The sequence below is a fragment of the Spodoptera frugiperda genome, chromosome 26, assembly GCF_023101765.2.
Source record: "Spodoptera frugiperda isolate SF20-4 chromosome 26, AGI-APGP_CSIRO_Sfru_2.0, whole genome shotgun sequence".
Taxonomy (NCBI): domain Eukaryota; kingdom Metazoa; phylum Arthropoda; class Insecta; order Lepidoptera; family Noctuidae; genus Spodoptera; species Spodoptera frugiperda.
In genome coordinates, this window is record NC_064237.1 from 13,392,311 (window position 1) to 13,418,614 (window position 26,304).

The 26,304-nt window shown below is 37.5% G+C and overlaps 2 protein-coding genes across 4 annotated transcripts in view; both read right to left on the bottom strand.

The window, feature by feature from the left end:
* The window catches only part of LOC118264343 (allatostatin-A receptor), a 166,350-nt gene that overhangs the window by 19,367 nt on the left and 120,679 nt on the right, over positions 1–26,304 (bottom strand). For all 3 annotated transcript variants that reach the window (XM_050704890.1, XM_035576819.2, XM_035576820.2), the window contains one exon: positions 90–957. In XM_050704890.1, coding sequence (XP_050560847.1) covers positions 90–914 — 825 coding nt within the window. In that variant the 5' untranslated portion in view covers positions 915–957. The remainder of the gene's footprint in view (positions 1–89; positions 958–26,304) is intronic.
* On the bottom strand, positions 950–6,166 carry LOC118268548 (uncharacterized). The gene is made up of 2 exons (XM_050705157.1): positions 4,618–6,166; positions 950–957 (listed from the first exon to the last, which is right to left on the bottom strand). Exons 1-2 carry the CDS (start codon positions 6,164–6,166, stop codon positions 950–952), a joined length of 1,557 nt encoding a protein of 518 aa, XP_050561114.1.

The following is a 26,304-nucleotide window of genomic DNA, read 5'->3' on the forward strand; positions in this document are numbered from 1 at the left end:
AAAACATAAAACGTTTGGAAAAACTTGGAATGAATTAAAGAATAATATCTCATTATTATTAGGAAAGATATTTCGTGACGTGAGCTCACCTGTATTGGGCACCAGCACACTGCGAACACCACCACCACGACCACAACCATTCGCGTCACCTTCTTCCTCCCCCTCCGACTCTCCGCAGACACCCTCCCTCCAGGAGCACTCTTCCACAACCTCGTCAGCATACACATATACAATACACTAATCAAAGCTAAGGGAATCACATAGGAAGACAAAAAGAAAGACATCTGGAAACCTAGCTTGCTATATCCCTGCTCCTCGAGGAACACGCAGGAGGAATGGTTTCTATGGAAGTACGAGTACTCCCGTTCCCCGTGGCAGATGCCCACGGGAATGGCTGTGGTTAATATCACCACCCATATGCAGGCTATTGCAAGTAATGCGTTCTTCTCTGTTCTGATAGACATGGAAGCTATGGGGTGCACTACAGCCATGAACCTATCCAGAGACATGAGTACCAGGGTGTAGACGGATGCATGAGCAGTGACTACAATGAAGTACTGGACAACCTTGCACCACCAGTCTCCGAAGGGCCATCGCGGCATGACATAGTCGGTAGCAGTGAACGGAACGCAGAAGATCACGAAGAGCAAGTCAGCGACAGCCAAGTTAATGATGAGCAGGTTGGTAGTGGAGCGCATGCCAGGGTTGGCAGCGACCACTAAGACGACCAGAGCATTGCCAACTAGTCCAACGATTCCTATGAAGCCAAAGAAGATAGGCACAACCCTAGAGACGACTTTCTCCAACAGTTCTCCATTTTCGTATTCGCTGCTGTAGTTACAGCCTCCAAGCATAGCCTCCTCACTGGTTAGGTTAAGGCATATGCTCCTAAATTCATCTTCGGTCGACGCCATCTTGGTAGATCATGGATTTAGTTCTTCATATCTCGTTAGTTTTCTGAAACAAAGAGAAAAATATACATAAGAAATTATATTTGCCTGAGTATGAGTGACGCATGATATCGTATTATAATCCTCTTAGGTTATTATAATCTTCTGTCAATAAATGTTATTAAGAAACCTGTCTCGCGTATATTGTGTGTCTTTGTAACTTTTTGTCTGGATTATTGTCGGAGTTATAAGTTATTCCTTTTGTCTAGTGGCAGTACAAGTGGGAGCACATATTGAATTAAGTTTATTGCCCAAAGGGTTACAGTGAGGTGTTCTCTTTGTACATACACTTTTATTGAGATACGAAAACATTTGTAGCAATATTACAAAAGGTGGATGGTCTGATGTTTCTTGGTTATGATTGTCTTTTTCTTTTATTCCTGTGGGAACATAAAAAATCATCACTTTTTCCAAGTTTCATTCTTTATTTCTCGCACATCCAGCTCGCTGTGGTAATCTCATCATTTCTTTACTTAAAATTTATGAATCATAACTTTTGATTGTTATTGTTTCCATGTGTGATGATATTTGTTCCAAACTACAACATACATGTTCGTATGGTTTGATCTGTATGAATATGATATTTGCCGCGACATGTATTTAGACATTCCTATTTATTATTTGGGGTTTTTACTGACCTTTTATTCTACTTGAGGTTTTTCTGTTACTACTCGTATCTCCTATTCAATTGCCAGATTATACCAAAAGAAATACAATTTCACTTGTCCCGACTCAACTTGAATAAAGTAATAATTTTCTACAACAATACCTAACCTAACCCTTTTATGCCAACTAAAAATATTTATCGTCTCGATTTGCAGACTAGAAGGAACCGACAAAGGAATAACAATTATTCAAACAATGTTTTTGGGTAACAAGGGTTGGATAACAAGAAGATTTAACAAATTTTCTAGGTAAGAGTATTTTGTATGAAGATCATTGTGTTTATGATAGAGTAGACGTCATAAATATTGAATATTTTACCCTAAAACATTCAATATTTCATCCTAAAACGTTCAATATTTATGAACCCTATCTTTTCTGAACCGGTTCAATCCGGTCGCATCTAGCTGGATTGTGTCGGTCGCATGCAGTGTGTTATTATCTGTTAATATATTGTCTGAGGCCTTTGAATAGTAATATACACTAAGCTGGCACCTACTATAATATATTAGAATATCGGGAAATCAATTTATTACGACAGTGCGTATTATATACTACACTATATTTTGAGAGAATTTTCGTTCGTTTTTCTAAACATTCATCATTATGAGCTTTATTAACTATGCTTGTTCAAGGTCGATAAATGATTTTAAATTTAGTATAATTAGAACATAAAATTATTGTTTTCCTTCACTATATGCCAATGGTGTTTAAACAATAAATTAATCTTAGAACACATAACTCGAAAAGGTCACCAAGGTTGCGAGGTTTCGAATCCGCACCCTTACGAATGAGAAGTGGGCGCTTTAACTTCTAAGCCTTCGCTAGCCTCTTCTAGTTATATATCCTTTATATTTATTTAAAATTCTCTAAATTTACATTTTTAAATAGTATACATACAAAATAAAATATTATTTAAAAATATAAAAATAGGAGCCGACCAGTAGCGGGAGCATGGTCCAAGCCACCGGTGGTTAGGGCTCCAGAGACAGAAACCTCCTCACAATACGTGCCGTTTCGAGGAGTACTGCCTTCTGCATCAGGCCCTTGATCCATCCGCCCAACCCCAACCTCCTAAGGTGGTTGTCAAGGCTGTTGGGTATTAATCCGTTGGCCGACACGACTATCGGCACAACGATAGCCGAATCCACACTCCACATGTCGACAACCTCGTGAGCCAAGTCAAGATATTTTATTTGTTTATCTTTTTCAGCTTTCACGAGGTTCTCGTCATGAGGGATGGTGATATCGATTATCATCGTGCGGCGCGCTTGTCGGTCTATCACCACTATATCAGGTTTATTGGCTACAATAGTCCTGTCAGTGATGATAGATCGATCCCAGTACAACGTGATATGGCCGTTTTCGAGAACTGGATCGGGCGCATACTTGTAGTATGGAACCTCAAACTCAACAAGTTGGTAGTGCAAAGCAAGTTGCTGATGGATAATCTTGGCCACCTGATTATGTCTATGCAAATATTCACCATTAGCCAAACGACCACAACCAGAAATTATATGTCTTATGGATTCACCAGGACTATGACATGCCCGACATATGTCAACGGTCCCATCCCTAATAATATATTTCCGGTAGTTATTCGTAAGGATAACTTCGTCCATAATTGCACAGACAAATCCTTCAGTTTCTCCAAAGAGATTACTGAATCGTAGCCAAGATACGGACGCCAGAAAATCTACACTGGGTCCATGTAGGGCCCGGAAGAAGCGTCCGTGGAGCTCTTTGCTTTGCCATACCTCCTTGCGGTCATTGACGGTTAGTACCACAGGTTTGCGCCAGTTCTCTTTTGCTAAAGATAGTGGAGTGAATCCATTGTCCACTGCTGCTACTTCTCGATGCATACCCTCATTTACTTTCAGGAAATATTCCCTGAGGTTGCACACCTCACGGTTATGAAGGGTCTTAGCATTTAATAAGCCTCGACCCCCACACTTCCGCGGGATGTACAACCTCATGATCGATGAACGAGGGTGATGCATACGATTTGCAGTCAGCAGTGTTCGGACTCGCCTATCCAGGGTGTCAAGTTCAGTCTGAGTCCACTTGAGTATACCAAAAGAATACATCAGAACCGGCATGACCCAACCGTTATGGGCTCGCACCTTGTTTCCGCCTGATAATGAACTTTTCAGCACTTTATTCAGGCGGCCAAAGAAGCGTTCCCGTAACGATTGTTTCATGTCCGGTCCATTAATGCCTAATCCCTCTGACATACCCAGGTACTTGTAAGTATCATTTGCGGAGAGCGCTCTTAGTTTTGTGAAATCTGAGAGTTCTAGACCCTCAGATTCCACAATCCCTCCTCGCTTCACATGCATGACCGCACATTTATCTACTCCAAATTCCATTCTGATGGAACTACTAAATTTTTCAGTTATTTTCAGTAGTTCCATCAGTTGTTTGTTATTTGGAGCACACAACTTGAGGTCATTCATGTAAAGTAAGTGGGATATGACTAGACCCCTTCTCCGCAAAGGATAGCCTAGCCCTGAAGCCTCCAATAAAGTACTGAGAGGATTCAAGGCCAAGCAGAACCATAGTGGGCTCAGACTGTCACCCTGGAATATTCCTCGCACTATCCTTACAGGTTCTTCACTCCCTTGGATTTGTCTACATCCCGGATAGCAAAGCACAGTACTCCATTGCCTCATACATGACTGCAAGAAGGCGCGTAGAGTTGCATCTATTTTATACTACTCCAGCACCCTCATGAGCCATGTATGTGGCACAGAGTCATATGCCTTTTTATAATCTATCCAGCATGTAGACAAATTCTTTCGGGACCGACGAACCTGTTGGCTTACAACCATATCAATGAGGAGTAGCTCCTTAGTTCCACGAGACCCCTTCCTACATCCATTTTGAGATACAGACATAATGGAATGTTTTTCAATATGTTTTGTTATTTTTGTTCTCAAAATAGATGTAAGAAGTTTATAGACCGTTGGTAAACATTTATAATTTTTGGGTTCAGTGGAACTACCTGATTTATGGAGCAGATGGGTAACGCCTGTTGTTAGAAATTGGGGCAACGATCCAGCTTCTAAAGCTGCCTGGAACTGCGATGCTAAGCGAGCGTGTGAACTGGTGAACCATTTGAGCCAGAAGTTGTGCAGCCCGTCTGGCCCCGGTGATTTCCAATTTGGGACCGAACAGGCTGCACTGCTCACATCAGAGGAGGTGATTATCACCTCCTCCATCTCTGGCACAGTTCCAGTCCGCTCAACATCACAGATCCAGTCATCCTCAGTGTGGCTAACAGGCACCGACCAGATGTTGCGCCAAAATGTGTTAGTGGCTTCATCATCCGGTCGCCGCCCATCAGTCACATCTTGGTTGGATCGTTCCCAATTTCTATATACCCATCTCTGATCTCTTTGGAACATGCGATTCTGAGTATATCGCTCGACTCGCTTTTTGTATCGCCTGATACGATTAGCCCATGCGTAGACTTTTTGCTTCAGGAAGTCGATGCGCTCTGTAACACGTGACATGTATTCATGAGGACTGGTTTCAGTCCCCACAAATGCACGTCTTACAAAGCGCATCACTCTAGGACGAGTATTGCCCGCCCTGAAGCAGGATAGTTTACCGATAAGCACCCTGGCCTCACCGATACGACGCTCAATCCTGCACTGCCAGGCTGGTACTGCTGGTTTTGGTCGGACTGCTGCGTCAAGATTCGAAAATCTGACGTTAGCCACTCGACAAGCTGCTACCGCCCCACAGTACAGGATCGAGTGTGTATCAAAGAGGTTTTCGCTACTTTCAAAATATGTTTTAAGTAGCGAATCCAGAGCACTTACCAGTGCCCTATTTCTTCCACACATGGGTAAACGTGGCAGTTTTGGTTTTAAAGGAGCAAATCTATACTCACGAATCGCATCCTCCAAAGCACTCCTTAGTCGTTCATTGTACTGAGTACTTACTTGTTCAACCCTGTCGTCCTCCACTCCAGCGGTAGGAGTGATCGGTATCACATTTTGTGACACTGTAGGTGTTTGTGCCACCTCTTGTGGTGGGACGGGGACGACACGGTTGTGCAGTGCTTCTGAGCGTAGCCGATCAAGTGCAGCCTCATCCAATCTACGATTGCGTTGGATGACCCGCACCTGATCCGAGAGTCGTTGAGCCGAGACGTTGACGGATGGCTCGAGTACCTGAAACATCGACAGCATCCTTTCACGGTACGCAGTGAGGTTAGTTCCTCCCTCCGTAGCACCGTAGTACGCGCGCATGACGTTCTCATTTATTGTTTGAGACCATTTCATGCGCCGCGCACAACCACCGGTAGCGGGGACCCGTCCCGGGGTCTGTTGACCCCTGGCTCCCAAGCCCGTCGGTGGCCGGCCTCTCCTCGGCCGACGTACAGGTGGCGGCGACGTCGGTGGGGAGAAATATTCGTCGCTCGAGCTCGACGCTACTGCTGTCACCGGTTCGTGGTTGGGTTCCGGCGACGGCGAGGCGGAGCTGAGCGACGAGTCCGGGGATGGTGGGGGTGCGCCTCGTTTCCTCCTGGCTCTCGTCAACATGGTTTTATATAGTTTTCTTCATTTTAGTATATAATATTAGGTTTTTCTTATTTTTGTCACTGTCACTCTGATGTCACTGTTTATTATTATTTTTATAATGGTTTTTTTTTTGATTTTGTAAAATATTTATGGATAGTATAAATAGTTCTGAAACGGTGTTGATTTGATTTGATTTTAAAAACGATATGAGATGTATAAATTATAAATATAAAAAGCAGACAGAATTTTTCCATGTTGACGTCATGGTGTTGCCAGTTTTTAATATATATGCTAGTTATATTATTATTATACATAGTTAGAGAAACTATTTTAGAAATCATTTGCGAGGTCACGAAGAAACTTAAATCTCTCTTGGAAGGTTTTCAAACCTTTTGGGGTTGTGCCAAAACTGAGGCTTAAACTATTGACAAGTGTGCTTACATTGAACGGTTTTTGTTGAAAAACTAGTTTCTTCAGTGTTATGATACTTAGTAATATGCCATTTTGGCATAAATTAGGTGGTGTAATCTATTCTGTAGCCTTAGTATGAGTTTACTTTACTTTGAACGAAAACGAAACGAGAGCGCGTTCGGTGCTCTGATTGACCGGTGCGAATGAATCAACCAATGAGAGAGCTGAACCCGCAGAGGAAACTCGTACTGTTTCACAAAGTCAGACGCTAAAGAGCGAATCATAGATTGAGTATGTATTGTTATTTAGTTATTACCTTATTTACCATACTTATTTATCAAACTGTTCAGTTATTAGCAGCTACTTCGTCTGCGTGGGAAGAAAGAAAAATATAAATAGAAATACCTTTTTTTTAGGTGAGAGGGACTTTTCCTGACTAAAAACCACCCCGTTCTTAGAAATAATCTTTTAACGTCTTTGGTGCGAATTATTGAAAATACCACCAAATGTCATTAAATAAATAGGACCAGTTCTATTTTAATGAGAGAGTGGGATATTTGTTGAATCAATCTTTCGTTTGGCGGTTACCCAACTAGGTTGAATGGTAGAATCTGAATGAAAAATGAATGAAAAACCTATTAAAATGCCAATATACTGTCCTGGCGTAATTCCACATACCCCCGTCATCACCTGGTGGCGCTATTAGCGTCGAAATCACTTATTTTCAGAAAATGAAACTCATCTCCGCGGATTGAGAAGCGACTTTGCAAAATTACCTTTCAGAATAACATGACTAAACTACTTTTTAAATGTTCCTCATATAAAATCCTAATTGAATATCCAAATACATAAGTAAGTATACAAAGAACATGTACGCAAATGATCTTAGTGTGTCGAAAAGGGGCCTCAGAAGTACTTTTCAAAGAGAGATCAAAGCGTTTGTGTATAATAAACAAATTATAATGGATTTTTATTTACTAACTAAATATCTCCGGAACTACTGGTCCGATTTAAATGTGTGTGATAGTACATTTATCGACGTAGGCTACAAGATATAAAACATCACGATAAAAGGTTTATTAAATATTATTATTTTTACATTTTTAAAACCCTCTTGGATATTTAGCATAACTAAAATGTTATAGAGTTGCAGTCACATTAAAATAGTTTTAATATTTGAATTATTAATTTCACTTTTATAATTAAAGTAATGTTTGAATTTTTCCTACGGTTAAAATTAGCCAAGAAACCCTCCTCTCTCCCAACCAAAACCATCACTAGTATAATTACTAGTGACTTAAGTTACTTGGTGACTCGGGGAATTGGTAATACCCACCGGCGCGGCGCCCGCAACGAATTCTATTGCACATACAAGTACATTCATATACTTGTAGGTTACTGCTCCCTACACAAGCAGCAACACCAAATGTACTACCAAAACCACCACCGAAATAATTATGACAACCTTTTACATTTTCATGGCTCGCTATTCGCAGCTAAGGAGATGAAATCTTCTCGATCTTACAACCGAGGTTAATCTCGGTACTTAAGATGTTGGCCCGGATCGATCCGACCAATCTCAGCAAGTATCGGTATAGGTAAAAAATCCTAAGGTATTTTTACTAAGTTAATTTACTCAAGTACCGATCTGATTTGTTCCTTTAATCGTTTGGAACATCCTAGACTTCTTGATCAGGTTAACGATGTAGACTTTTTGATAAAGTAAATGTTCTACATGGGTTTGGCATCTGGGTTTGAAGACATATGTAGCACGACGTCTTAAATTCATCATTTAGGTTTGAGCTATTAAGGTCGTAACACACTTTACACGTAAAGGTAACCGTCCGATTCGTCCGAATGATAACGGATTATAGTTTGTCTTGCATAGAAACTCATGCAACTGCGTCCACTGATCCGCATCATCAGCGATGCCTACATGCAATACGTATGATGACTTTATACGGAATGCATACGACGCGTACCTACCTTAAACCGCCATGTCGGTCACTGGTGACCGATGCTCTAACAAATACGGCTCCGGCACGGAGTTTTTTGATTTGGAAACAATATAAGTGGTAAGCACGCTGCCAGCGCGCTTCCAACCTTTTTGTATTGACGTTATAAATTGGCATATTGGCAGAGAATGTGTTAACAAAAGAAGTAAGCCAATGAAAAAACAATATTTTTATCGAACCGTTGCCGTCGCGTTGAGTTCAGTAATAAAACTATTTACAACTAGTAAAGGCTATTAACGATGGAAGGACGAGAAATATGAAAAGGAACAAAGACCACGTCCGTCCCATTCTGCGACCGCGCTAGATAAAATCCTATGAAATTCCGACATGCTGACGGCGCCTGCACTTTACGGCAATTGCATTTTTTCTCATAAAACCGTCCCGCCAAACGCCCTGCGAAAGCCAACGAAATGATCGCTTTTTGTGAACAGTGATCAAAAGTGCTGATTTGATGGTTGATTGGTGCTCTTTGACCAGTCTGGATGTAATACTTGTGTGTCATCAATGTGCATAGTTTGTTAGGATTTTTGATAACAGCAATGACAATATAAGTAAAAAAGGTTGATGTTATAGCTCGTTTGCCAGCTTACACCATAAAAAAAAAACATTTTAATAATTGAATTAAAATAAATGTATTTTTTAAAGAAAACTCATTGGTGATTCAAACAATGGATGATTTCCTTACAAGAATGTCTAGTCTAAACAGATTGTGCCCTGTATGTTAACCGATACATTACGAAGCAATTGAAACCTTGTTTATATTACCAATAATGTTTATAATTAAATAACCCCTGTCTCAATAATTTGTTCTCGAAAATGGAAACGATATAATACTATGAAGGAAAAAATCTATAATTAATAATATAAAAGTGGAGAGTTTATTTGTTTGTTACAATGCGCTAATCTCCGGAAGGACTGGTTAAAATTAGAATTATTATTTTTGTATTGGATAGTGCATTTATCGAGGAATAAGCCATAAGTATAATATCATGCTGCGATAAATAGAAGCAGAACAAGTGAAACCGTGCGAGAGTAAATATTATTTATTTATTTACTTAGTATTACCTTACAAAAGCCGCCTTTCGGGGGTTACGAATTTAAGGGTTGTTAGGGAATCGGGGATTAGGATGGGAAGGAGGGTAATAGAGCTTCCGGTAACCTAACTCACACAACGCAAGCGTTGTTTTACGTCGGTTTTCTGTGAGACCGTGGTATCACTCCGGTCGAGCCGCCCATTCGTGCCGAAGCATGGCTCTCCCACACTGATATCTGGGGGCACGGTAGTGCCCCCGCCAAGACGAGCCAAGCGAAGCGCAAGCGCAAGGGCACTACCTACCTTTTCTCGAAGCGCTTCGTCGTATTTTTGAACCTTCATAACTTGAGTTTGGGTTATACCAGATAAACAAAATTTTCAGGATAAAATGTCAGTGGTAGACTTAATAAACCTCTAAAGTTTCAATTGCATAGCTCTTATACTTTAGATTTTATTGATATCTAAAATACCCCGATTTCGTCACTCACTCACTCACTCACTGATGATCAACAAAATTCTTAAGGTACTTCCTGAAGTCCTAGAAAACTGAAATTTGGTATGTAAGCTAGTATTAGTACCCAAACAACAAAAAAATCCTAAAACTTGGAACTTTTACCCCCCAACCCCTTAAACTAGGGGTGAAAGTTTGTTCGAGACTTCCGCAACTTTTGACGCTAGAGGTCTGAATGCGGCCGCGGAGGGGTAAAAATCTGAAATAGGGAAACTTAATTCCCTATTTCCTGCTTGAGATCTGAAAATTATACACAAGTACATAGAACACAAACTTTTCATCAAATCAAAACATTATCCTACCCATAAGTACTTAGATATGAATAATATTACTACACTTCACTTCGGTAAGTGTTTATTAATCAACCTATACTTTTGAACATAAGCATCGTAAGTATAGTATGCGCCAACGCCCGCCGCCTGCCCCCTCGTCCCCGCGCAGTAGCTAAAAATAATCGGCCCGTCAGCGAGCGCGGCACCCGAACGCGGTCAGACGCGCGAGGGCAGACGTCGTTGACGGTTGTCTCGTTGAATGAAAAATTTTCGGAATATTTCGGTGATTTAAAAGTTTGCTATCGCGGAGAAAAAAACCATTTGCCTAATATTTAATTGTTAGTAGTTTAGTAGGTAAAGGTTTAGATACTAGTGTTTTAATTTTCATTGATAAAAAGTATTAGGATTACGTTTGCAATTTTCTTATAAATTTAGTAGTTTAGTAGGTGAAGGTTTAGTTAGGTACTACTGTTTTAATTTTCATTGATAAAAAGTATTAGCATTACGTTTGCAATTTTCTCACAAATTTAATTAAGAAATTCAAAGATTGAATAAGTAGGTATTTGCAATTAAGTAGTATAGGTTAGTAGGTATAATATGTTTATAGTTGTTTATGTAGGTACGACTTAGTGAGAATAATTTGATATACCCCAAAAAAAGAAAGAATAAATGACCGACAAAAAAATACTTGTATTTGTCGCTCATTTTATCTTTCTATCATAAGCAACCTACAAAAAGAAATGAAATCCCACAAAAACATTTCATGTTAAATGTTGCCAAGACGAGACCATATAGCTCGCACTGTCAAAAAGTAATCAGATCCCGTGTAGAGCCAAGTTTCTAACCCTACATGCCCAGACCTAAATCGATAAGCCCTAATTTCACACTCAAGTTACGGGGAAATTCTACAGCCATAGCTCGTACTGCGTAGTTCGTAGCGCGTAGCAGAGTTTTTACGCTATAATCTCGTAGGCGTGCAAACCTTGGACGTAACTGGCGAGTTGGCCGCACGGACTTTTTGCTATTCGTCATATGGGCTTGAGCTTAAAAATCTATTCAATCTTCTAAACTCTTTCCGTGCCAACTCGCCAGTTACGTCCAAGATTTGCACCCCTACGAGATTATAGCGTAAAAACTCTGCTACGCGCTACGAACTACGCAGTACGAGCTATGGCTGTAGAATTTCCCCGTAACTTGAGTGTGAAATTAGGGCTTATCGATTTAGGTCTGGGCATGTAGGGTTAGAAACTTGGCTCTACACGGGATCTGATTACTTTTTGACAGTGCGAGCTATATGGTCTCGTCTTGGCAACATTTAACATGAAATGTTTTTGTGGGATATATGTTACAGTGACTATAATAAACAGTGTTTCCCTTGGCACCCGACAAGATATTTATAAGATTAATTTCCTAATATTCTCTGAATGCTGGTTTATTTCCTCATCTCCCTAATTAATGGAGTGCTAACATGTGTTATGAGTTGCCGCTGTGTTATGGTCTCGGACAACTAAGATTAAGACACTTCTTTATTTATAAGAAAAGTAGGTATACATATATAGATACATATGTAATACAGATATGGGAACCATACAGGTAAATATGTATGCACCAATATATCTTCCCTTTGTGCAGTTGTTGGTTTTAGTTAATTCAGTTGACCGAAAGTATTATCAATAAAAATATTAATATCAATACGTTGCATGCAGAGTGATGGTGTCAAAATATTTGGTAATTTATTTAAGATTTATTTTGATTACTTTCTTGACACACCTATACAGCTCAATGGGTATTTTTATAAAATTATTGAGGTTATATTTGTAATCATGTTTTATAATTGATATGCCAATGGAAAATAGTGGCAAATGTATTAGACATTCGTGTAAATTATAGGTATGTGTATATGCGATAACTTTTTTAAAGAAAACTAGCAAACCCGGCGAATTTTGTTTCGCCACCATGATTTTTCCTGAATTTTCTTTGCTATAAACCTCACGGACCCTTCCAACGAATGTAAAACCGGGGAAATCGGTTCGTGCGTTATGGAGTTCATCAGGATGGGGTAAAAAGTGACATATATTGTACCAAATTTCATCGCAATCCCTTTATCCGTTTTAACGTGAAGAAGTAACAAACAAACAAACTTACAATATTAGTAGGATACAAATAGTGAATTTAGAATACGACCCAAATACTCAACAAACAGTAAAACTTCTCAACTTATTATATATTTAGTAAAACGAATTCGATTTATTTATGAGTCAACATATCAGCCTGTCAGCGGCGAAATACTTTACTGATGAAACGAATAGTTTCTCAGTAAAAATATTGTTTGTTATTGCTCGCTGAAATAGACGTGGAAGTATATAACAAGAGATATGTGTATGTATATCAAGTGCTTTTAGTATTGACTAGCTTCTGCCAGCGGTTTCACCTGCATTTCCATGGAATAAAAATCGTATCCTATCATCGAAGTCAGCTCATACCCTGTATGTATAGGACAGTTCATCAAACTCCGTTCAGGAGTTTCAACGTGATTGACGGACAAACAAACAATTTTTTCCATTTGTAATATTTTGTGTAATATAATTATAATAGTGTGATTGTAATGTATCTTAACTATTGTGAATTTACCACCGTACTCAGAGTCATTTAATGGTCAGGTGTTTAACCCAGTCCTTACCTTAGAAATTGTTTTCGGAACAAATTCATTACTAAGGAATAGTTTAAGTAATCATTAAATATCTCTGAGTACAGCAGATACTCCCGTAACTGAAACTAATGGAAAAACCACTGAGAGTAATATCTTAACTTCTAACATTCACGAATCTCATATAGTATAAATAATTGTATTTGATAGCACCTATTACAATAAATAAACACATTGAAACAATAAACTATTGAACACTTCATAAACCACATATTATTATAAGTATTTACTTATGTAGGTTGCATTGCACTGGCGGGAAGGTGAACAAGCTCCGTCCGGTCCTATGGGAGTAAGTCATAAAAATAAATATTTTTGCCATCCATGTCTCTTATTCCCAGACAAGTTGAAGCACTTAGGGAACTACCCAGGGCTTTTTTTTTGTTTCCCAGCGAAAAAAGTCGAGTGATTTACGACGTAATCATGAAGCGTGTCACAGTAACTATAAAAGAATGTTTCTCCAGTCACCCCGGGCGGCAGGGAAACTTTTCTCATAAATATGCGTGCAAAATGTGGGAACCAAACGAAAGTTGAATTGCTCCAAGTGATCTCACAGAGATGGGAATGCTATTTAAGCAATGCTCGATGGACAATAAACGGTGTTATTTCAACAACAAACCAATAACTTGTAAGACAAACTAGTGGCGAAGAGAGTAAATGTAATCTCAATATTGGATAACTTCCTAGTAATGTTATGTATTGAAGACTCGTAACGTGACTCGTGTTCTTTTACACGTTTTCACTAGTTTTTTCTTATACAAGTTCACACATACAATATGACACCCAGACCCGAAACAACAATATGTGGATCACACAAAGTGACGTGTTCTGCGGTAGCCAGTCGCCCAGCCACTACGCCACCCGTGCAATCAATTATCTGTCTGATTAACTTCGAAACTTTTACAAACATATCTCATTGATAACAATGCTATACTGGTAAAAGTTAAGTTGCTAGAAGAAAATACAGTTGACTTTACAATTGTACTGCAATAGATGTTCTCTAGACTTTATCACATTTCCCTTGAGATATAGTAAGCATTGTTATATGTAAAATGGCATAGTTGCAACCAGTGCACTGTTTATGTAAGAGTAAGACGTTTCTGCTTTAGCTTTCTACGTTAGGTCTGATTTTATAAATTTATTCTTTCACTATATCTGTAGACTAATCGTAAAGTATCTCTAAAATTACAATTGGAATTTCTAACATTTTCAACCACTTTAACATTACTGAAATGTAAACATTTATGTGATAAAGCCAATGAAATTTGTAAAACCATTTCGTAAATAAAAATGAAACACATGTAACGATGCAAGATAGGTTAAAATAATTTTGAAAATGTATTTACAGGAAATAGCATAAGTAAGTTAAGAGATTGTAAATATTACTAAATACATATAAATGTCTTAATAAAATTGCCGGAGAGCAGACTTTACGTGTATTTCTGCCTAAATAATGACGTGAAATAATTTGCAACAAACATGTCATTGGCAAACGTACCACATAGCATATTTTTCTCGTGTAAAAATGTTAGCAAAATCGTAATGGAAAGATTTAATACAATTTACCGTATTCTAGTTTCATTATTTCTACTTTTATGTTGGAATTAAAGAAAAACACACTGTAAATTGGTCCGTCTACCTACGCATGTCTGTGGGAACCTAATTCTTTATTAACCGACTTTCCAAAAAGAAGGAGGTTCTCAATTAAGGTACATATTATGTTTTTTTAGTCCATACGAGTATAGTACCGCTGATTCTTTTATCTTCATTTACAAAATTCAGATAGATTAATTCTTTATTTCTTCTTGTCATAGTAGGACGCTTTAGGATGAATGTGCCTGTAATCGAAAATTCTAACTAATAAAACGTTATTTACATAATTATGTTTATCCCCTTTTGCTGACGGCTTCGCCCGTGTTCCCGTGGGATAAAAATCCCAAATATTATATCACCCAAGTCAGCTATATGACATTTTGTATACCGAATTTCATCAAAATCCGTTCAGTAGTTTCAGCGTGATTGGCGGACAAACATCCAAACAAAAAAACTTTCACATTTATAATATTAGTAATAATACCTATAATTCTTATGACTATAATCTAAGTGTGGGAGAGCCATGCTTCGGCACGAATGGGCCGGCTCGACCGGAGTGATACCACGACCTCACAGAAAACCGACGTGAAACAACGCTTGCGTTGTGTTTTGTTGTGTGAGTGAGGTTACCGGAGGCCCATTCCCCCCTTCCCAATCTTCCCCATCCCCGATTCCCGAACAACAACCCTTAAATTCCTAACTTCCAAAAAGCCGGCAACGCACTTGTAACGCCTCTGGTGTTTCAAGTGTCCATGGGCGGCGGCGATTGCTTACCATCAGGTAATACGTCTGCTCGATTGCCGGCTTGTTCCATAAAAAAAAAAAAAAAAAAAGATTACCATTAGCCAGAACACCTCAACCTCCATTATAAAATTACACCGTGGTGATTAGCGGTCTTTGTTCTTCATTACAAAATGGGGGGGGGGGGGGACGTGACTAATGTCATTACTTGGGAGACGAAGCACCTGATACAATCACTTAGCTGCTACGATATTCAGGGGACCGCGCTCCTTAAAAAAATAACGCTTCGTCACTCTCCCCTAGTAATGAAATCTTTACTTTTTTATGCGATAAGCCAGCAAACGAGAATTCGGATCACCTGGTAAGCAATCGGCGCAACATAGACCCGAAACACCAGAGGCATTCCAAGTGCGTTGACTGCTTTTTGGGGGTTAGGAATTTGAGAATTGTTGAGAATTCGGGGTTTGGGAAGATTGAGGAGGAGGTAAATGGCTGCGGTAACCTCACACACTCAACGAAACAACACAAGCGTTGTTCCTATCGTGGTATTACTCCGGTCGAGCCAGCCCATTCGTGCCGAAGCATGGCTCTCCCACACCTGATTTTTAAAAGGACATAGTTTTTTCCCTTTGAATTATATTTGGTAGTTATTTAGTTTGAGGTTACAATTTGCTTTTTTATTCAGACATTTCCTTCGGGTGTTATTTGACAGTGATAACTCAGGTATAACCTTCCAAACTTGCTGGGCAACCAGCTGCCGTGCTACGTGTCGTGGGTTTGATTTTAGTATGTAATTTTTTTTGTGATTCAAAAATTGTTATGCCGCCGGGTCTCGGTGTGATGTGACTAATGTGTAGGGTATCTATTGTTTGCAAATTCACCCAAAATTCTAGACTAGAGTAAAGCTTTTTGAAACTAAAATAATCAAATGCCTAAACTATGATCTAAAATCTAATAACCTTTTGCCTAGCTATTACAAATTTAGGAAAACTTATTCAATATAACTTACATAGGTACTTAGTTTAAATAATATAATTGGTACCTAATTCTGTTTTCAGGAGCCTAATTGACGTAAAGCAAATTCACTATTCGAAAAATTAACTTAATTGTCTGAAATAATAAGGTTCAAATTATAATAATGTATGAGTGTGTCACTTCAAAATTAGTATTTCTATTCATAGTGTTAAGTACGAAATTAGCTTGACAAAGGGAAAATGGAATGGAGTGATTTGCAAGAATAAATTTTATTGTTGAGGTTTTAAGGTTTAAAATAGTCTGAGGGTGAGGGTACGAGGTACGTGTTAACCTTGGTAATTAAGTTGTGATCTCTTTGTGAGGGCTGGAGAGGTCTCGTATTGTTTTTGCGATTAAATCACTTGAGAGGGTTGTAATGTAAGGCTATAACATATTAAATACAGTTTTAGAATAATTATGAAATGTATTTCATACCTTTTACACTATAAGCCGATAAACGTGTAGACAGACAGCCGAAACACCAAAGGCGTTACTAGTCTGTTGCCAGCCTTTTGGGGATTAGGAATTTAAGGGGTTGTTGGGGAATTGGGGATTGGGAAGAGGGATAATAGGGTCTCCGGTAACCTCACTCACACTACGAAACACAACACAAGCGTTGTTTCACATCGGTTTCCTGTGAGGTCGTGGTATCACTCCGGTCGAGCCGGCCCATACGTGGCGAAGCATGGCTCTCCCACACTTAGAATTTTAAACAAGTTGCTCTAGATTCTCTCTAAAATACTTCACATCGTCTTATGCTGTACTATTAGTTTCGTTGTTATTGACAGCAAGCCTTTTATCGAGCATTAGCAGACTACGCGCAGCTATTGAACATTTAATTTTGAAATTGAAGTCTTAATAATAATTTCCTTTAACAACCATTCAATTCAATTTATTGGAAAAAGTATGAAAAAGGTGCCTTTAGATTTCAAAACGTTACAGAGTTTCTTTAATCGGGCTAATCTCCGGAACGACTGGTCCGAATTAAATAATATTTTTTGTGTTGGATAGTCTATTTAATATAGAGGCAGGCTTTAAGCTATTAAACGCCACGATACAATTGATAAGAGATGAGCAGAGCGGGTGAAACCGCGCTTGGTTAATCCATTTGCTACTTGTATTACTTGTTATTAATATGCTCTCAATATTATTGACTGTATAATAGAATTGTTTATTATGTTTATATTCAACTACAATGTTTCAACTCTGCGGTGTCAGGTATCAAAATATACCTCAAAGATTGTTTGGTTAATTTCCGTGAAGCTTCCATTAGGCTACGTACATTTTCAATGTACTCTATGTATGTAATGTAATACATATTTAAATGCACTTCGAATTGTACGGACTATGGTTACCATTTCTACCAGTCTATTATTTCATAAACTACGCAAACGATGTAAAATCGAAAACTTGATTGACTGCATGATTGGCGTGGTGGTTGGCCAAATGGCTGCTGCACAACGGGTAGCAGGTTCGATTCCCGCACGGAGCAACTCAACTTGTGTGATCCACAAATTGTTGTGTCCTGGTCCTGGTCATGTGTACGTGAACTTATGTTTCACTACACAGGAGAAAACCCTAGTGTGGGGCAAAGTTTAAATAAAAAAGTATTGACAATGCTTACTTCCTGGAAATGTTTCGCTAAAATTTTCAAAGAAAGTATTTTAATAGATTTACCAGATAGTATGGAGTGTCGACTCGGTACGAAATCAATTTGAAACTTTTTCTGGCACCTTCAAATCAATGAAACTCGATTGCAAAGAATATAATGTTTCTGCAAGAAAGTTTGTGGAACTCCATAAAAGTATGGAATTCGACAAAAACGAATAATAAAGAGTATCGGAACAAAGTTTTTCGTTCCTGTAAAGTTTTATACATAGCTGAAAAAATGTATGTTCATTCCTAATTCATATTTGGTTCCACCCAAAATGGAGGTTACAGGAAATTCATATTGATAGATTTTTTAAAAATAGATATTCCATATTGTAAGAAGCATAAAATACTAAAACGAAATACGAACTTTTAGTTAAATGAAAGAATATTACGTCTTGTTTGGGTTTGTAAACGAAGCGAAGAAAATAATGATGTTATTAATAAAATATGAAAAATTAACATATTTATTAACACCATGTGGGTGTAAAGTGATCGGCGCTGCCGGAGGATTTGCCTTCAACAGATTTTTGGGTAGTATGATACTAACTTCTTTGTACATCAAGCTATCGCAGAGCATTTTAATATTTTTATTAAGAGAAATCGTAAAAATTATAATGGGGTTGACCTAATTCCGTTCCATTCCAATATGGCTGTTCAATATGGAAATTCCTTTTGTGTACGGTTTCCATTGATAAAGTTAATTGATTCTATGATGCTCTGTAAGCCTTTTTCTTGGCCAATATCATTTTCTATTTGTGCTGTAAATGAGCTATTTTCCATGAAAACCTTCGAGCATGTAAAATATTTTAGTTACTATTGAAAAAAACATTTTTACAAATAACCTTTGCGCTTCATTAGGATTCTTCCTGTATCATGGATGACAAACATACAATACATTTAACATACACATGACACCTAGATCCGAAATACAATTTGTGGATCACATAAAGAGTTGCTTCATGCGGGAATTAAACCCGCTACACATTGCGCGACAGCCGGTTGCCCAGACATCGCACAAGCAACCGTGTCGACGAAATTATTGCGTAGTTACTATGGAAAATGAATAAGAAAAGCAATTAAGTTTGGAATTAATGAAAGTATTAGTGGGCAGACAAGAATTTCAGTAAATGAAGACAAACTACGAGACATATTAAAATTATGACGAGGAATAAATTAAACGCGATGAGTTCTTCGGTCAGGCGACGTAATAAAACTATTCATTATAATGAAATTCTGGTGTTTAATGAATACTGAATGTGTACGTGACTGCGAACGTCTCAATTTTAATTATTACTTGTGATTAATTATGTATGTTGCAATGTACTATTGTTAAATATAAACATTAACTATTGTTAAATTTGGGAGAACTTCGACACGACTGGGTCGACTTTACCACAGCACCGCATGCTTTGCGTTTCGCCGCGTGGTTGAAATTATCGGAGGATCAATGTCCTATCCTCCCGTAACTCCCCAATTTGTAATCCTCAGATTCGTAGCCCCCAAAAGGCAGGTAAAGCATTTGTAACTCCTCTGAAGTTGCAGGTGTCTATGGGCGCTACCGATTGCTTACCATCAGGTGACCTGTCTGCCAGCCTGTTCCATAAAAAATCAATGTACACTGATAAGAACACAGTGGATCAATGTTTGGCCCTAGTGGTCTTAGAACATAAACATTTGAAGAAATAGAAACTTACGTTAATTAACGTAGTGGTCTTTGATGGACTTTGGTATTTGATATTCTTCTTTTTTAATTTATACAAAGATGTTCTATTCTAAGATTAAACATTCATATACAACATCTCTAATAATTTCGATATCAAAACTTCAAACTCATAAATCAATGTTCCTTCAAAATATGAATATTCAAGTAATGTTAAAATAAAAATAAAACTTCCAAAAATTCTCGAGTATGTACACTTAATTAGATACATACAAGTTTTTCATAGAAGAAAAGAAAACAGTAAACTAATAAAGAGCGGTGCCTTGGGGCATTCCTTTCGAGGCAATATTGTTTGAACTCAACAGTAACTTTGGAAATTCTCATATAATTAATATAACAGCAGTTTATAAATATGGAGATGTAGGATCTAATAATGTCTTTGATGATGAAGACAATGGCCATGTCATCATTAAAGGGGTAGAGAAATTGTTTGATGTGAATGCTATGAATGGTACAATGGACGTCAAAACGAGGATTGCTGCAAGACAAGGATCAAAGGTAATTATATCCATAGGACTTCTTAAAGACTAGATTAGAAACCATACATGTCAACCCGAGGCAGAGGGCCCGAAAAGGTTAAACATGTTAATGTTACTCTTTATGATATAAATACATTTCATTCAGGAAAATCTAAAAAAGATATATTTTCAGTTGGTTTCAAATTCAATTACATATTATCTTATTATTAACATCGTAGTAATTAGTAGACAATGAATAGCAATTGGAGAGTAGTATTACAAATGCGATGTTGGTAAGTTTCAAACCGTCATGCATGGAAACGGGCGTTTTATACCACCAGGCCTCCACGATATTGCGACTTTGTTTCCGCAATGTTAATTTAATGTCAAATGTAAAGTTTTATCTTGTATTCAGGCAACTTGATTCTGTGATCGTGATCGTAAGATTAATGATGGTAATGTCACATCTATGCGCCATGCCGAATTGATTCTATAACATGTAAATAAAGGACTCCATAAAAAAGTTTCAGCAAAATATCAAATCCGGATTCTTCATTTACTACGTTTGATTAATATAAACACCTGAGGTGTGATGATAAAAGAATGGATCTATAAATAAATATATTGACATTAACCGGGCATCGATCAAAAGTGTTCAAAATTTCATCGAAGACCGACATCAAAGAGTTTATATATGGACTTGTGTACACAAATCCATTTTAGTTAATTGTACTATGAGTGAAATGGGGTACCGGCTGCCGTGAACTGGTGGCCCAAGAGGGGAATGCCAGCGAATGAGCGAGGCACCTGTTGGATGTAGTAGTTTGACTAAAAAGTAAATTTAATGCTTTAAGTTTTATGTTTCAGAGACCACCAGACAGACGACTCTAAAACCAGACAGATTTAATAATATGCAATAAAAAATCGAATTGGCAAATACCGCTAAGTTTTATGGCTTATAAATCGCTGATTTCTAACAAAATAATCACAATACAAAGTATCGATAAAAATAAATAAGCAACTCTATCTATAGGTAATACAATATCTATACCTATGTGGATCCGTAAGATATAAACTGAATGGAGGACCAAAGAGCAATGGGAGTTTACGATACCCTCGTATTATTATCGGAATATATTTTATTTTATTCCCTCAGCCGCCGCCGCCGGTAACTTGAGGCAAATCGCAATAAAGTTTCGATAATCCTTCATTGTTTGATCGATGATCAGGCTGGATTAGATTGGCAAAGCAGCGCTTACAGCGATGTATTCGCATCATGATTTATCTTCTTGTTATTACAGTTGAAGCGGCTTAGCGCTGTCGGTGTGGTGAGCACAAAAATATATGCAAACTGGGATTACGTTTGAAGGACAGGAATGGAGATCGAATATGCTGGATGTGTCAATAATGCGGGACTGATGGGAACATGTGTCGGGATTGTTCACTTTTCTATATTTGTCTGTTTTCTCTGTAGGGACTTATATTTCGAAAAAATCTCGTAATTCGTTCCTTTTTGTTTGGGTGTTACGTGAAAAGACGATCTGTTATGGAACTTGGAAATTTCCAAATCCATTGTATATCAAAAATAGGACCTCGCAACTATTTTATTTCTTCTTGAATATTCTGAATCTATAAATAACTACAGGGATATCACATTACGGAATGTTCTAATATTATTGAAACGTAGCTTAAAGTTATCTTAATTATTACTTGTAATTGTAATATTATTTTGAATTTATTACTAGAAACTAATTGTTTCCCAACAATTTAATTACTTCTCATAAATTTTATTTATCTTAATTTAATTTACGATCTTAAAACCTTCAAAAAAGAGCGTATTCCATTTTAAAACGCTGGCAACGCACCTGTGACCCCTCTGGTGGTATCTATCACTCATCATGAGGTGATTGGTCTGCTCGTTTATCTTCTATTCCATAAAAATATTCTTGGATTTCATCAGTACTGGAACAGTATTTGTTTACACCTTATACATAGCTTTATTATTTCAAACGTCAGTCTGTACAAAATTTGAAATCATGGTATAAACGATGAAATTTTTTACAAAATTAGGATATTTCTATTCAGAGAAACAGAAACAGGGCTCTTATTCAAAATGGTTTTGCGTCTGAATAAAAAATATAAAGATGCAAACAAAACTGTGAAAGGGTAAGATGCTTAAACGGCAGATGTCGGACAAGGTTTGCATACTTTAGATTCAAATGTCATGGCCCGAATTCTGTGACGGAAAGTTTTCCACATGAATGCCTGCTAAGCACTGCTGTTTCTGCTGATGAGGGCAGAAATCTGTGACGTCACATAAATTTGCATGACCCAGTTATTCCTGCGAATATTGCACAGATCCATCATCCGCCGGTCAAGATTGTTTGTTGGAAATTGTATTTTCTCCTCCACCTTCCCCACTTCCGAATGTTTTTTCGTCAAGAATGTTTTCATCAAATTTTTCCCTTTTCGACTTAATAAATTCATTTGCGATACCTCCTATACTTATACGGAATTTTACGATAAAAATATTAGTTTAAGGTTTTAGCTGATGTCAGCGTAGAACCAGAAATGTTTACTCTATTTCGTCCATTTAATGGATAGTAAAAGGATTTCCGAGTGAGGCAACAGAGTTAAGTGGAAGTTCCTCGTATCCCGGGAACTACTTGAAATCGTATCCAGCCGGCACGTTTCGTTTAAAGTCTTGAATTTGTAAACGCGGACTTCCGTATTCTGCTCGAGCCAACTTTGGATTACATTTCGAGTGGGCGTGTCTTTAACACAATAGGAAACTTGTTACCAAATATTTTCTTCAATACAGGACTTTCTGTTTAAATATTCGTATCTAAAATGGCTTTTGACATTATAAAGGTTCCGAAACTCTCTTGACAAGGATCTATAAAGTAACTTCGTTGAATTATTACGTCTCAGCATAATAATGCTTCACTTTGAAACTTTACGAGTATTTCGTTAAGCACCGCTATCGGCTATAAGACCGTCATTGTGCCTCTAAAGTAACAACCACTTCGGTGTACACTAGAATATAATATTCCATTATATTTTGCTGTGTGATACACGATGCTGACGTTACAACAACTATATCCTTAATTCCACTAGACTCCCAAATTATGGTAATGGGAAGTTATAATGTGTCTGGAGCATCCCTTCCTTTATCAGGCCCATTAATCTTACAAACACCATCAAACTTGACGGGGACAGGACCTAACTAATTGACGAACTTCGTTACTTCTCTGGAGGGTTCTGTACGTGGTCAGATCTCTCGGTTGCTGCTCCATCTATCTAATCTCCAAAGTTTATGTTGCAACGGTGGCGTTCAAAAGTTATTAGGTTCAGAGTTGTGAGTTCTGTCTCCGTTCTTGCCTTGTTAGTTTCGTGATGCAAGTGTGGCCGCGGCAGCTGCCTAGTAAGTTTTCTGCAACAGCTTGGATTTCGAACAGGCTTTAGTTCTAATTGAATTAAGCTGTGTAACCCTTGCAAGCATGACTTACATGATGTGATATTACAATTTCTAAATTTTCGCATTTCAAATTTAGCGTGATCTGATGCTCTGATCTAGGTTTAAAAGTGTGGGAGAGCCATGCTTTGGCACGAATGGGCCGGCTTGGCCGGAGAGATACCACGGCCTCACAGAAAACCGACGTGAAACAACGCTTACGTATTGTGTATCAATGTGTGAGTGAGGTTACCGGAGGCCCAATTACTCTCAATCTCTGATTCCCCAACATCCCATAAATTCCTAACCCTTTAAAGGCTGGCAACGTACTTATAACGCCTCTAGTGTTAATTAGGCCGCGGCGATTGCTTGCCATCAGGTGATCCGTTTGCACATTAACCGGCTTATACCATAAAAAATGGATTTTCATATTTTTTTCTGTTACTAAAAACGAATCATTTGAGGTTATACCAAATTCATAACTTATTATAGATAAATACAAAACAAATGACTTCCAGGAAAACAGTCCAACTGACGTACATATTTGTTGTATAGAGCATATTGACGTATTCAGATATGTATAATAGATATATCTAGGAATCGAATAGATTGTTATTTCGTTGCGTGTATCGGTAACCGTGCGTGGGTGTACATTGTAGACGCACAACAAGCTATTCCTATAAGCCCAACTTCATTACTTGATAATCTACCTTATTCTTTTGTAATACAGTCTATAATCTAATGGAAAAGTTTGGTGTAGGTTAATGAGCTGGTGTCTAGTCGAGTAGTGCGTGTATCAAAGCTTTTGTCAATTTCAGGTGTTTGTTGGTTCGTGTTACATAATTAGTGGGCGTCTATTAAAACCGTAATTATGTCATCAAGACTGTCGGTACAAAATGAATATTGTGAAGTTACTTTTTTATATTAATTTATCAATTGTATTATTTTTGGTATGGAATATAAAATTCAGTGTGAAAGAATCAAAGTTTTTTTTGAGTTTTAGAAATAGTAAACTAAAGACAATCTCTACTAGCAGACCCGGCGACGGCATGCAGCCCACTGCTGCTTATGATGAAGAGACCCTCTGAGACTCGAAACTAGTAGAGCTTTTCTCCATTAATTTACGTGAATAAGCCGTGATTTTTAGTTAATTTGGTATGTCTCACGATAGTTATTATAAAAAATATAGTAAACTAACTTACATAGCTTAGTTGCAATTAGTGGAAAAATAACTTTACTTCACACATTATTTTTACAGAAAAACGTGTAAATAGGTATAGTTGAGACCAATAAAGAAACGCAATAATACTTCATATTGGTTTCATTAATATGGTTTTAAGCCCAACAAACTCAATTACCGCCTTTATTTCGATATTATTGGAAAAGTTGAAGCAATAACCGTGAATTCTGCTGATTTATCACCAAATAATTGAGTTATTTAAAGTAAAATCCGATGTTTTAATTGCATTCGTCGGTTATAAAGTGTATTTATTGGGCACTTCATCACTGGACGGGACGAAATGCATCAACAGCGCAATTAATTGCAAAATAAATAGGTATTATGGGATCTAATTAATATTATCTACTTATTTAAGGTATACTTAAGGTATACACCTTTCAAAAAAATGTAGACAGAAAATTGCTATACTTATAGCAAATAATATTAACACTGTTATAACTAATATAACAGATAGTAGTTTTAGTGACAAATCTGTGCTGTCTAGAGTGTCTAACAGCACAGAGACACTAGGTTTAAACTAGATTATAAGACAACAGAAGGTACCTTTATAAATCATATTAATGATAAGGTAAATTCTAGCAAAACAAAACCATCTCAGAATAATAATACACAGGAGCAGCACAACTTAAAATTATTTTATATTAATATTCAAGGCTGTTTATCAAAAATTTTAGAATTAGAGCTGTTTTTAGAAAAAACTAAGTATGATATAATTTGTCTATCCGAGCATTGGTTAAAGGAGGACCAACTAACATCTTTAAATTTAGAAAATTACAAGGTAATTAGTAACTTCAGTAGAAAGCAAATATTACATGGTGGGTCCCTAATATTAGTTAAAAATAGTATTAAATCTAAAGAAAGGAAAGATATTGTAGCACTTTCAGTTGAACACACCATTGAGTTGTCCTGTGTTGAGCTGGATAGACATGTTGTAGTTTGTGTATATAGACCACCTAATTATCAGAATCTTGCTTTATTTGATTCTGTCATGGAGGATGTTTTAAGAAAGGCTTCTATTAGTCACAAATCAGTAATTGTATGTGGAGATTTCAATATTAATTTATTAGAAAATAGTACAAACAGTATGGAATTGTTAAATTTATTTGGATCATTTGATTTAAAAAATATTTTTTTAGAACCAACTAGAATAACATCCACTACCGCCACCTGCATTGATAATGTTTTCTGTAATTGTGATTACAAAGAAAAACATATTATAAATAGCTTGCCATCTGACCACTGTGGACTAATGGTTGCGTATAGCTCTTATTTACCTTTGCTAAAAACTCAAATAAGATTTAGACAAACTACATTAAAAAATTTGGAGAAATTAAATAATT

Bases quoted from the DNA above. Each gene is read 5' to 3' on its own strand.
- LOC118268548 (XM_050705157.1), bottom strand. From the start codon at position 6,166: ATGTTGACGAGAGCCAGGAGGAAACGAGGCGCACCCCCACCATCCCCG.